This window comes from Crotalus tigris, unplaced genomic scaffold (assembly GCF_016545835.1).
Source record: "Crotalus tigris isolate CLP2741 ecotype Arizona unplaced genomic scaffold, ASM1654583v1 scf7180000017545.3456711, whole genome shotgun sequence".
Taxonomy (NCBI): Eukaryota; Metazoa; Chordata; class Lepidosauria; order Squamata; family Viperidae; genus Crotalus; species Crotalus tigris.
In genome coordinates this window covers 1832347-1846220 of record NW_024096464.1, presented here as the reverse complement: position 1 = coordinate 1846220, position 13874 = coordinate 1832347, and the positions used below count along the sequence as shown (strand labels likewise).

General features: G+C 39.4%; 1 protein-coding gene across 19 annotated transcripts in view; it reads right to left on the bottom strand.

Annotated features, from left to right (window-relative positions):
- DPF3 (double PHD fingers 3) overlaps positions 1-13874 on the bottom strand; it is a 243535-nt gene that overhangs the window by 132062 nt on the left and 97599 nt on the right. For 18 of the 19 annotated variants that reach the window (XR_005555560.1, XR_005555574.1, XR_005555577.1 and 15 more), the window contains one exon: positions 517-677. Coding sequence is in view for 11 of the 19 variants with exons in the window: in XM_039334076.1 (XP_039190010.1) it covers positions 517-677 (161 nt within the window). In the remaining 8 variants the exon portion in view is untranslated. Of the gene's footprint in view, positions 1-516; positions 678-2652; positions 2676-13874 lie in introns of those variants that run through there. The other variant, XM_039334096.1, reaches the window with a different exon arrangement.

The window sequence follows — 13874 nt, the reverse complement described above, 5'->3', positions numbered from 1 at the left end:
ATATCCCATTCATCAATTTATAATGTTGATGTAATGATGTCATTACACAAATCATGTAAATTGATGTGTAATGACATCACTACATCAACAATATGAATTGCTCATTAAAAAAAAGAAAATAAACTGAACATCCAGACTACTTTTGATGCACAAGATTGTGTATGATTTGGGGAAGGTGTCCAGAGTTAAAATTGGTCCATTGCATCCAAAGTCTGCTAAATATGGTTTGTTCAATAAACGTTTTACTGAATTGTCAATTCTCTTAGGTATTGCTTTTCCATTGCACAGAAATAAAGAAACTGAAGTGATATAAGTTGGGGAAGGGGCAAAATTTGCCTGTACACTGACAGAGAATGCAACTGGGAGAATAACCGAGACTTACTCATCTTCTGTGGCGACCAAAGGCCCCCTTTCAAGTCAGCCATTTTAGGCTGGTCCTTCAAAAAGTGGCTACTCAGAACTTTAACATTCCTAGTAAAGGAAACCCACATGGCTTCCCACAGGCCGTATTTGTACCTGGTCCTCGATGCCTCTTTTCCATCCATATGTAACAGTTATTCTGAGCAACACCAGTCTGTGAGTCCAGGAACGGAAGACGAACACTGCGCTCAGCACAGAGACGGGAATTGTAGCTGCGGCAGTGCTCTATGGCTTCTTTGTAGAACTGGTCCCCAAGACTGCAGAGGAGAGAAAAAAGACAGAGCACCTGTAAAGTAACTCCATCTACCCCAAGAATGAGCTAGCACAAATAGGGGAAAGTGTATGGAATAACATGCAAAGGATAAAGATAAATGAAAATGTATGTGCATAATGGATTGTTGATTTACAAAGGTGAGATTATTTTTCAGTTTATGACCAGCCCAAAACTTGACATGAGTAATATTGGCCAGACTAGCCTACAAAGGACTGGGAGGGAGGGAGGGAGGGAGGGAGGAGGGAGGAGGGAGGGAGGGAGGGAGGAAAGAAGGAAGGAAGGAAGGAAGGAAGGAAGGAAGGAAGGAAGGAAGGAAGGAAGGAAGGAAGGAAGATCCCTCTCTCATCTCCCTATTTTTCTTATCTCCTTGATTAGTAAACTGATAGAAAGACAAGGCATAAATCCAATAAATAAACCAAATGGGTTGGGGTTGACATTGACAGGGGCAGTCTAGAATATTGTTTGTGTATTGCCTACCATATAACCACAGTGAACCATTAAGATAAATTATGATTTCATCACAAGAACCAGATCTGAGGATCAGATGACATTTTTAGCTGTTTTCAAAACTGGATATTCTCATACTAAGTGAAAATGCAACCCAAATCCCCCTGCTGTGTCACCGAGGATTCTGTGGTCCAGGTGGCACAGAAGGCAGCCATGCCAAATGACGCACATGAAGGAAAAACAGCAGTGGTCCAAACTGCTTGAATCCAGAGCTGGCACAAAAGAAGATGCTGCCTGAAATGATGGGTTATATACCACCCTCTCCAGAGTTCCATATGCAAAGCTGAATTTTATTCTGAAGCAGATGACAGTATAGCCAAGATCTATCAGCTACTGGAAGGCTGTATGACATACATGAGTCTCCCCACCCCCCCAACACTTTTCTATATTTCTCCACTCCACCACCCCCATTGCTTCCAGCATATGCAATCTGATGCACCTCTCTCTGTTCAGTAGAGATATCCTTGAGAGGGCTCCTGAATGAACTACATCTAAAAAAATGCCCGTTCAGAACCTTTTCAGGAAAAAGAGGAGAGAAATCAAAACTGGTTTTAAACAACAGTGCCCATTTCACCATTATCTCTCATTCCTTTAACAATTTCCACTTGACAGGCAATTATATAATTTAGCTGAAGACAAGTACACTTTTTGTGGACAATTATTTGTGCTGACACAGACATCAGTCAGCAAGCTGAAAGCTTGTCATTTGAACTAATGGCTATCTTATGCCTGCGCATTCCTCTCCTAATGGAAGGAAGGAAGGAAGGAAGGAAGGAAGGAAGGAAGGAAGGAAGGAAGGAAGGAAGGAAGGAAGGAAGGAAGGAAGGAAGGAAGGAAGGGTGGGACTTCTTTCTGAGCAACCAGTCTGCTTCAAGCTGAGTTTATACTTCAGTCTTTCCTCAGAATTAAGAATAATTACATAATATCAGCTCCAGACCTGTTAAGTTTCAGGGTTCACAATTTCCATTCAGTAAGTCTTTCCCACCAGATCTGGGAATTACCTGTTAGATAATTGGAGCTGTATTTCATGAATATATGCTGCAAAACAATGTGGCTTGCATGATTTCTTAATTGTCAACAAGTTTCAAACTAAGTGGGCCTGGAATTCCTGCAATGTTGTGCTGCTGCTGCGCTCCTTTTTGAAAATCATGAAAAAAGGAAGTGCATGATGCATTTGGATTATTACAAAGCAAGGTAATCTAACATGGGGGAGGAACAACCAGGGCTTTTTTTTGTCATAGAATGCCCAGAACGGAGTTCTGGCACCTTTTTTGGATGGAACCTTATAGGGTAGGCAAGGCGGGTTATATGACATGTGTGAGTTCCGGCACCTTTTTTTATTACAAAAAAAGCACTGGGAACAACTAAGAGAAAGTTCCACGAGGGCTTGGGAACTGAATCAAGACTGAAAGTCTTACGGAGAGAAATCCACACCTAGGTAGAAGACTGACCCTAACATCAATTGTATTGTATTCTCCGTGCAGGAAAGAGGAAGTAATGTTTACAACCTTCTCTTCTGCTATGGTACTGTAACAAATCTCTGAATCCAAAAGGAAGAGCTGCAAGGGATCCTGCTGCCATCTTATCTGAGCCAATTCTCTTCCGTGGATGAAAGCCAGAAAGCCACCCCTGCAGTGAAAAGCATGGAATGGCTGAAGAAGAGGCTTTCTGACAAGAGTATCTCAAGAGCCTTTCTTATCAAATTCAACCACATTTGCCATCTGTGCTTTCTCTGATGAACGTGGGAGATGGTTGAAACAAAGCCGCGTATGTTACACTCTAGCTGGAATCCATGAGCACTGCAGTAGCCAACTTCTGTCATGCCTTGCTTCCCTTTTCCAAAAAAAAGAAAGAAAGAAAAAATGTGAGGATCTGTTTTGATCCAGCTGGGGTATGATAAACTCTCAGCACTGTATAGTAGAAGAGGGGTGCTATGAAATCCTGCTACTTTAACCCAGCCCTGCAATGGAATTAGGCTAATTTACTACTCAGAATGAGATGGTAGCCAACAGATATCTCTACCCAGATGCCTTTAATAGCGATGAAAAACCTCTTAATTGGATACTGCAATAGTTATGTGGGAATGACCTTGGGAGAGAGGAGGAAGAGCCACAGAGTGGTCACCCACCATGCAAAAGTTATTATCTCGGCCCACATAAGCAAAAGGAGAGTGGGAAGTGTCTCAGAAAGGACCCTCCCTAGTTTTCTGGTGAGTAAAAGTACAGGAGGGGACAAAAGCTTTCAGACTTGCAAGGTTCTGTTATACCAGTGGTTCTCAACTTGTGGGTCGGGACCCCATTTGGGGTCGAACGACCATTTCACGGGGGTCGCCAAACAACGCAGTCTGCCATTTTTTCCCCTTTTCCTTAGCTGTGCTACTCCCTTTTATTCTATTGGCTTTTGAAAGCCAATAGAATAGACTCTCTTGAATAGAGTCTAATTCTATTGGCTTTCAAAAGCCAATAGGAATTGTCCAGGCTGTCTCTGCCCTGCTGAGCCTGCCAAAAGTCCCATTCTGTAAACTAGTTGAGTAGTCCTCAACTTACGACTGGTTGGGGGTCGCGGCATTAAAAAGGTTGAGAACCACTGTGTTATACAATCTCACAATAATGGTAGTGTCAGCATTCATGGTTAGTGCTTCTTATCTGGACTACTTTAAAGGGCTCATAGATACCTGGTTCTGTTGTCTCCTTATGTTTACCAGTTAGAAGCTCAGAGAAGGGAACTAAGCAGAGATACACTTTACCCACATCAGTCTCATTGTTAAGGAAAATGTTGGACTGGGCGACCCAACTATGCCTTGGAGGAAGGAGGAAGGTGAGTTACGTGCAGCCCCTTGAGCTCTTGGAGGACAGACTGGATATAATTCTAACAAACAAATAAGAGGAAAAACTGAAACTGAAAAAGGAAGGAAGCGGTGTGGGGAAAGGTATGTTGGCTATGGAAAGTGGTGCTGAAAAGACGCAATAGGAGAAAGCAACCGATGAAGAACTACAATTTAGTCTTGCCTTGTCGGCATCAGTAAAAAGCTCCCCTCCATGATCTCTAAACAGACAGGTTGTGTACAATGAAACAAAGCAAAAAAATAAATAAATCCATATGCTGTAGAACATTCTAGAAGAGAGAAGTGACTAGTTAGCTATGTGGGGATAAAGTGCCTTTGTATGTGTAAAAATGTAAAATTTAATCATACAACTCAAAAGTACAAGTTAAACCAATAAGAAAGAGACACATAATGCTATGAATCTTTATGAATAATGTAAGCATCCTGATACTGAATCTATTCTTGGGATACAGATCCAATTATCATTACACATTAAAGACTTTTCTCTTTACCTATGAGCCATGGTGGCGCAGTGGTTAGATTGCAGTATTGCAGGCTAATTCAGCTCACTGTCAGGAGTTCGATCCTCAAGGTTGACTCAGCCTCCCATCCTTCTGAGGTCAGTAAAATGAGGACCCAGATTGTTGAGGAAAATATGCTGACTCTGTAAACCACTTAGAGAGGGCTATAAAGCACTGTGAAGCGGTATATAAGTCTAAGTGCTATTGGTATTTACTCATGAAGCACAGATTCATTTTACAGCACAATACAGGTCAGATGATCTGTAGAAATATCTGTAGACATATCTGTTGGCTACCAAGCAGGACAAGAAGCAACGGATGGAAACTAACCAAAGAGAGAAGCAACCTAGAACTAAGGAGAAATTTTTTGACAATTAGAACAATTAATCAGTGGAACAACCTGCCTCCAGAAGCTATGAATGCTCCAACAGTGGAAGTTTTTAAGAAGAGACTGGACAGCCATTTGTCTGAAATGGTATAGGGCATTGATGGTGAACCTTTTAGAGACCGAGTGCCCAAAAACCGCACCGCCCCCTGGCCCATCCCTGCTCCACCCCCCCTGGCCCATCCCCGCTCCCTGCTCTGCCCACACTCTGCCCTGCCCCACCTGTCCCGCAGGGCCACCCACCGTCTCCATGGCCCCCAGCAAATCACCCAGGGGCCTAGCAGTGCCATGGCAGCCACACCCTCCACCCATGCCCCACAGCATCAACTGCGCGTGACGGGGTGTGAGGGCAGAGTCTTGTCCCCGCTGTCCGGCTGCCATGTCCTTGGCTGCGCTCCTCCGCACGGGCCGCGCCTGGGAGCGACTCTCCTCTGGGGGGGCTGCTGGTGAGGAGGGAGCCACAGGGGAGGCTGGGGCAACAGCACACGTGCTGTTCCGAGTGCCCCCTTTGGCATGCGTGCCATAGGTTCGCCACCACTAGTATAGGGTTTCCTGCTGAGCAAGAGGTTGGACTAGATGACCTCCAAGATCCCTTCCAACTTAATATTATTATTATTATTATTATTATTATTATTATCTCATTCTGAGTAGTAAATTAGCCTAATTCCATTGCAGATTGATCCACCTTTTCCACATCAGAAACATAGTACTATATATGAAAATCCAGATGCAACGGTAATCTTTTCAACAGCTGGGAAGTAAATTACCACTACTATTTTTTAAGGCCACAGAACAATTACACATAAATACAACCTTCTTCTCCTTTCCTTCTTCCCCCTCCCTGCTTAAACTAAGACCACCATTTGTGGCAAGTTCCATCAAAAACTGCATGATAAACAAGGTAACTAACCAACTGGAGTTCAGTGACAACTAAAGCCAAGGGACAGGGAAGATTAAAGATTAATATCTACTGTTGAATTTGTCTGTGGTATAAAGCAAGAAAGGCACACAAATGTCACTAGAAATTGTGGTAATAATTCTTGGGATTTTCCAGCAGTCAAAATTGCTCCTGCTCCCACAAAATGTGCCAATGGACTCAATTCCTAGTGGAACTACTAGCAAAGGAACCCAGTTAGGACAGGGATAGTAAGGGAAGACGGATGGCGCGAGGGAAATGCAAGCTGTGTAAGGCAATTCCAGCCTCCCAAGACAGTTCACTACACAGAACTTCCAGGGTGCCTCTTTAGGCCCCTGTTTTCAATTAAAAAGTTGTGGTGGGGAGTGGGTGAAAAGGAAAGCAATAAAACTCAAGCCCGACTACAAAGCCATGACTCCAAATCAAAGCTATAATTAAAGCCTATTTTAAATCTAACTCACAAGGAAACCGAACCTTTATTCCTCCTCCCACCTTCATAGTACATTCCACTTATCAGAATTATTTCAAATTTCTTTTCCTGCTGAAATGAAGATGCACAATAAAACTCAAAGAAAGCGTGCTGAATGAAAACAAAATAAACTCTCCCCCTTGCCTAGGTTCCCCCTTCATGGAGCATTCCTTCCAATAATGAAATATGAGCAGTGCCCATCACTTTGCATTAACAGAACCAATGAAATGATAAACTACAGCACTCCCTTCAAGGGATTATTTTTAGTTGAATGCCTAAAAATAAAAGTACGTTTTTGAAACTAAATGTTTTCTTTAAACTGGCAGCGCTGAGGATTGTTTAAAGTCCAGTTTTGCTCTAGGCAGAAAAAAAAATGTTACAGAAAAATTGAAGGGCCCAGCAGCTATTACCCAATCGCTGAGAAAGCTATTGTAGGTCAGCAAATAATTTCAAGCAATTTTAAAATAATGTATTTGAAAAAAATCATATGGTCAATTGCCTCCCTGTTAGAACTGTAAGCAAAATTCAAAAAAAGTCACAAAAAAGAATGTGCTACATTTTAATACTTGTGTTTGAAACCAAACAGGACATTCAAAGAAGCATGCCATCTATGAGTGTGCCAAGCAGGAGTGCTTGTGCATGCACACTTGCACAAGCAACTGGAGAGGGCTGCCTGTGAAGCAGCTGTGCAAGTCATCCAAACAACGGTCTGGAGTCCTCAGTGAAGCATCTCTCTCAAATGCCTTGCGCAGCCTTGGGATGACCATGACAGATAGCTGGGGGATGTCAACAGACTAGGACAGTATTACTCAACTTTGGCAAGTTTAAGATGGATGGACTTTGAGATAATTCTCCTTGCTGGCTCGGGGTTTCTGGGAGTTGAAGTCTCCTTATCGTAAGGTTGCCAAGTTTGAGAAACATTGCTATAGGCAAAGTCAAGTGGTTGAACATGGCTGGCATTCTGTTGAAGCCAAACTGGGACCATTGTTATGGGTCTTATCTGTTTTCCAAACTAATCAGAACTATTTTAAAAAAGAATCCCCATAAAAATACTTGCCCTCATGATTATTTACTGACATCACGAAAGAATATTTACAGAGCAAGCAGCAAAATAGATAATTGTGAAATAACTGATCTATTTGATAAGTGCTCAGGGATTGTAGGCTGCAAACAGTGAATATAATTTATTTAGGCTAATATGCAGCTATTGCTTAAATGCTTGCTAGACTAATGTTTTTTACTCAATCAGAATGAATGAGCTAAAGATATCTAGTATATATACCAGTACTATAAAGACAGAAGTTAACATGAACTTAAGAGAGCTTGCTGTAACTACAGGACTTTTGGATAAATGCCATTCCTACAGCTGTTCTTCCCCCCCCTTTTTTTTTTTCCAGTCCTGATATCTATTATTACGGCAAAGTTTCAAGTACACTGTATTATAATATTATTAGCATCTTGGCGGAATTGCCACAAAAGATAAGAGGATCAAATCTTTCTCATGGACTTACTATCTGACCTTAAGCAAATGACAATATTTTACCTTCAGATTTTGGTCAGCAAAGCAACAGGAATGATAATTAGCATAGCAGTTTACCAGGGCAGGCCAAGATTGTGGCTGCTACTGCACAGTCAAAGACCCATCTCTTTTTGTAAGCATTGTATGCAGAAGACTTGTGGGGGGGGGGGGGAAGAGAGGATAAAGGTTCAATCATGCAGTCATAGCTGTCATCTTGACTTTTAGAGACCCCTCCTTATAGATGTTCCTGATTAAAAAATTATCTGCAAATCCAGTACCAGGGTCTCTCTCTCTCTCTCTCTCTCTCTCTCTCTCTCTCTCTCTCTCTCTTTTAATGCCATTAATTTACAGACAGGGAAAAATGACTTCAACTCCTTCATCAAATGATTTGTTCTTTTACTCCCAACTTTAATCTATTGCAGAAATTTGTTGGGAGGGCGCAGAGAGGATGAACACACAAAGACTTTAAGTTTTTAAAATGTTCCGTATAATATGAATAACTATAAATCAAAATGGATCAAGAATTCAGAGCCCCAGCCTTTAACTGAGTTTCAAAATTCTTTCTTTAGCAGACAAATCAAATAAGGTTGGCAAGCTAACTCAAGTGCAACATCATCTAGCTTTCCTCGTACATTTCATATCCAGAAGCAAGCAGTAGTGACACATTCAACAGAAGGAAAGCCAACCAAGCTGCTGCCTTGTGCTAACAGCCATGAAGCAGGGCCAACGTAGAGAGATACTGCCAATATAGTCAATGCTAGAAAAATGGTGACACTCATTCCTTTCTAAAAAACACTAACAGACTCATAAGGGTCAGCTGCTTTTCCTCTTCCAGTAGCATTTGTGGGTTAAGAAAAAGAACTGTGGGGTTCAGTCCCACCAAACCTTTTAAACATCTGATTAGAAGAAATCCCCAGTTTATTCACACATTAAGTTAAATCAAGATTGCAAAGATTTCCACCAGAAGGCACGTCCCTTAAATAATATGAGAACTATAACCTTTATTGGCCAACTTTGAAGTCACAAAAAATGGCAAAGATACGTTCACCAGACAAGCTATTACCAGTAAGCTGCAGCTGGGAAGGAAAAGAAACTGAAACCATAACACAGCAAGGAAGAGTTAATCAAAAAGCTGTACATTCCTCTCACATCTAGCTATAGAGGTAGCAAGTTCCTTCCCTCTTCCTTTTTCCCTGCTTTTCAACAGTAATCTTTTTTTTAAATCTATCCTGAAGAAAATTGAAAATTCAAAAGCTGGCACTTTTTTGTAATCTTTGTTGAATCTATGAACTGGAACAAAGGAATTGAATTAATATGGATGTTTAAACATGATTATTCCATGCCTTTGGAAGTGATGGATCACCCATTGACAAGTGAAATCATTATTGACAGGACAACTCAATAATAGCAATCTTTGAGGACATCTATTCTAGTAAAGGGAAAATATCACATTTGGTATACAGAGTTCTTCCTATTTAATAGACAGTCATTATTAATAGTCATTATTATACAATTCTACTGATTAGTTGAACTTCCAGAGAAGGTTTGGTGAACCAAAGATATCTCTGTGAAAGGAAAGTTAACGAATCGGTGAGTAGACCACTTTCTTGAAAGCTCTTTGGATAGGGAGAGGATGGGAAATTGCCCACATGTGCTGCTCACCAAAAGACCACAGGACAGTGGTTTTCAGCAGGTTTGAGCACTTGAGAACAATGGGATTAGCTATCTTGCTTGAAATTGCAAATCTTACTTTCTATCTTTCAGAAATTGCCTATTCATAATTTTCACAAACCTGACTTTCTAATAACTGTTGGAAATTCCCTATTCATCATTTAAAGGTTATTAGAAACCTTTGGAATGACAAGACTGAAAAGTCATCCAGTGTGATGGATGGTGCCTGTGATGGGGGCATTCAGGCTAAGCTCAAGGAATGCAGAGAGCAATTCTGCCAGAATTCAGTTCTTCCTTTGTTTACACACAATAGACAGAATCTTCCCTAACTAAACCTTTACACCCTAACAGATATACCTTGGAAATTCTAAGGAGTAGCTTTCCTTACTTCCTTCTTCTATCTCCTATGCAGGTCCAGGCTGTGCTGCATCTTGTCTGGTTTCTCCAGACAAGACATCCCCAATCTGGAATATATGCTCCTTCCTTCTTGGAAAATTGCCGGTTTACTGTAGTCCATCACATCAACCCCCCTCCTCTGGGCATCATGTCTCACATTGGGAGTGGTGTGATAAAGATGTTGGATTAACAATATTGGGTTAAAATGTTGGACTAAGATTAGGGAGACCCATATTCAAATCCATTCTCAACCATGGATGACTTTGGGCCAGTCATTCTTTCTTAACTCAACCAGCATTTCAGGAATATCATAGAGAGAAAAATGAGAAGAAAGAGCACAGTGTATGCCGCCTTAAGCTCCTGTTGAAGGTAATAGGCAATTAATCTAGTCAATAATGAATACCAGTGCTGGGCAAACATGAACCTGACCAGTTTATCATTAACCAGACCAGTTCACTAGCTTATCATATACAATCCATCATTCATATTGCATTTTTGCCATGTCTCTCTTTCATAAGGACCAAACTTATAAGAGCATGGTATTCCTATTTTATATATATATAAGTTTCATTACTGATTTACAGCACCCTTATAATGACTCCAGAGGCATCTGTATCAAGGACATCAAAAGACAGTGAAATTGCTATGATAGTACAATTAAATGGTGCAATTTAATTACGTTAAATGATGTAATGACATCATGATATGTAATGCAAGTACATAATTCATATTATTTACATGCTGACATTATAATGCATATTTCATCATTTCCCCTTCCCCACTTGTTCTCCTCTACGGATGTCTGCATGTGGTAGTCAATGTACAAAATGGATTAATTCATTGCATTTCTTTGGATTTGTCTAGCATGCCAGAACTAAAGGCATAATCCAGACTTATAACTGCAGAATTTGTCTGTCACACTGCAAGTCTGCAAAACTGAAAAGAAAAGAAATTTGTTTAAATTATGTAATTCTGTCCTCAAATGACTAGCTTCATGCAGTGAAATAATTTTGGCTTTGCAATATGATTCTCGTAAGCTACAATTATATTTAACAACTCTATAATAAAGTTACATTAGTGTAATAATTAGATTTTATTTTGCTCCGGAGTCTAGACTTCAACAAAACAAATACAAAGATCTAGTTAAGCATCTACCTTCCTTGAATAGATTTGCAGTAATAGAATTTGATAATACATAAGAAATACAATCATGAAAGGCTAAAATCAATTTTACCAGTCTCATCCAATACATTATTATCACTTTAAAAAAAATACACAGGACTGAAAATTAAAATTTCTGCTCTTTTAAAGAGATTCGCTTTAGCAAGAAAATGTTATTTTAAATTCACCTGTCTCTTGTCTATCAAACTAAGATTATTGAAGAAACTACACTAATAATATCTGCCCACAAATATAAGGCCATCTCCAATTCTACAATCATACAATAAAAACTGCATTCAGTTTATTTCTATTCATTAGTCACATCTATATATCTGTGAAAAGTAAACTGGGCTCACTGATGGGAAAATTCCATGGAAAAGGACCAATATTTTCATCCAAGATATTGGCCTTATTTAGAATTCTTTAAAGGATGAGTGGATTGCAAACTCCTCGGAAGATAAGTGCACAGAATGCTGTGTTTTTATCAGAATTAATAGGTCAGGATTTTCATGAAAATTTGTGTGGGTAGGACTAGTTTTGTATAAAGTCTAACCCAAACTGCATGAACCTGCTTTGGGATTTTTTTTACATCCATGTCTTGTTGAAATTTTCAAAAAAGGATTAAAGAGCTAGATGCTGTTCAGAAACCATGGTGAATAATACTACCTCTACCAATAGTCTGAAATCAAGTTATCTCCAGAAGTATTTATTTCTGAAACCAATAGCATAGATCAGCCTTATCAGCCTGATGTCTCTAGTGTGTCAACTGAGGAAAGCTGGTGGTATAAATGACAATCTGATTTCACAGATATCCAAAAGTCAACTGGGTGACCCAAATATTCCCAATGGAGTCCTTTACTCCCCCCCTCCATTGAGAAGCCTGATACTGAGATGTAGACATGAATATAAGAATTCCATCAGGCTGGGCGCAATATTGCTAATTCTCTAACATTTGACCCAACTTGAGTTTTAATCATTCATTGAAATTACTGGGATAAATTTTACTGCTGGAGGAATTTGAAGAGGACAGTCAGGATTAAAGATGAATGTTAAGATAGAAATATATGTTATTTTAGAACAAGTATTGTATATACAACTTAGATGTATATGTAGAGATGAAGAATTGATTGTAAAAAGTGGAATAATCTGATAAGAATGTATATACTGGAATGTCACGTCAAATCCAATGTTTGTTTGTTTTTAACTGTATTATAAATAAAATTTGAAAAAAAAAATTACTGTTGTTGTAGCATATGATTTTTGCTGCATTGTGGTATGCATCAGAAACTAAATGCAAATGTAAGTCCTCAACCTACAAGTTCATTTAGTGACTGTTCAAAGTTACAAAGGCACTGAAAAAGTGACTTTTGACCATTTTTCACACTTACGACCGTTGCAACATCCCCATGGTCACATGATCAAAATTTAGATGCTTTATAACTGATGGTTGCAATGTCCTGGGGTCATGTGATCGCTTTTTGTAACCTTCTGACAAGCAAAGTCAATGGGGAAGCCAGATTCACTTAATAGCCATGTTACTAACTTAACTGCAGTGATTTATTTAATAACTGTGACAAGAAAGGTCATAAAATGGGGCAAAATTCACTTAACAAATAAATATCTTACTTAACAACAGAAATTTTGGGCTCAATTGTGGTAAGTTGAGGACTACCTGTACTAGAAACTGAGAAAATAAATTAAATATATATACTTAGATTCAGATGACTCTGTTGTATTTTTTATTTTATATTGGCTTATATATGCAGTCCTATTGTGGTTTGATGAGGAAAATCCATAAGGAGGATAAGCTGGGATCTTGAAATTATACATACTTAGCCCTGGTATGCTGGCTAAGTAGAAAGGAAGGTTCCATAATCATGGGGTGTCCCATCATATGCAAGTATAACATTGCTGTTTAAAGTTCTGTAACTATTTCCAAATTAATAACTTTAAAACTGACAAGTGCTAATTTTATGCAACTTCATGGCACCTTTTGAGGTGTGAGTGCTTTGTTTCCTTTCCTTTTTTTGTTTTTTTCTTTGGCAATGTGCAATGGTAATCTAGTTGAACTCCAATCTTAAAAGTATAATGAAACGTTGATTTAACTGAACACATAGGGGAAAGTTTGCCTTCTTCCTGAATGTGTGTCAACCTGGAAATTACATATTTGTCAATTATTTATGTGATTTATTTAGTGTCTGGACATTGTCAAGCCTTGTACTATGGGGTACAATCAAGAAAGTCAGAATCTCAGAGACTTCAAAGGAATTTTAATGAAAGAATTAGAGGTAGGGCAGTGCAGAATCTTGAATACTGTAAAGGGAGTCTCAACCTTCTTTTAATTAGTGAGTTCATTAAGTCAAGTCTCCTTGAATTAGGAGCTCTGAAAGGCTAAAATTTAGAAAACTCATTTGAAAGCCCCCAAATTTTCTTCTCACTGTATGGTAGGTCAATATATATTTTTTTCTTCCTTTTTATTCACTGAAATCAACAAACCAGTAAACTGAGAATAGAGGAGAAACTGAAAAAAATAGGTGAAATTGCATTATTGTGTGAATGGAGGACACACGATAAGAGTAATCCTATACAAAGGATTATAGAGCATTTGTGTCACTCCTGGATTGGCTCCATGCTCATCTGATCTCTAAGTGCAGGCAGTGGAACCAATTTATTACCATCTCAACTTGTAATTCAAAGCGCAATCAAGTTAAAGCTTCTGGGGCAGGAATCTCAAATGAAATTATGGGCAGGATGCGCATAACATGTTAGTCTACAATAGGGTTGGGTAGGTTGTGAATCAAACTGCAGTGG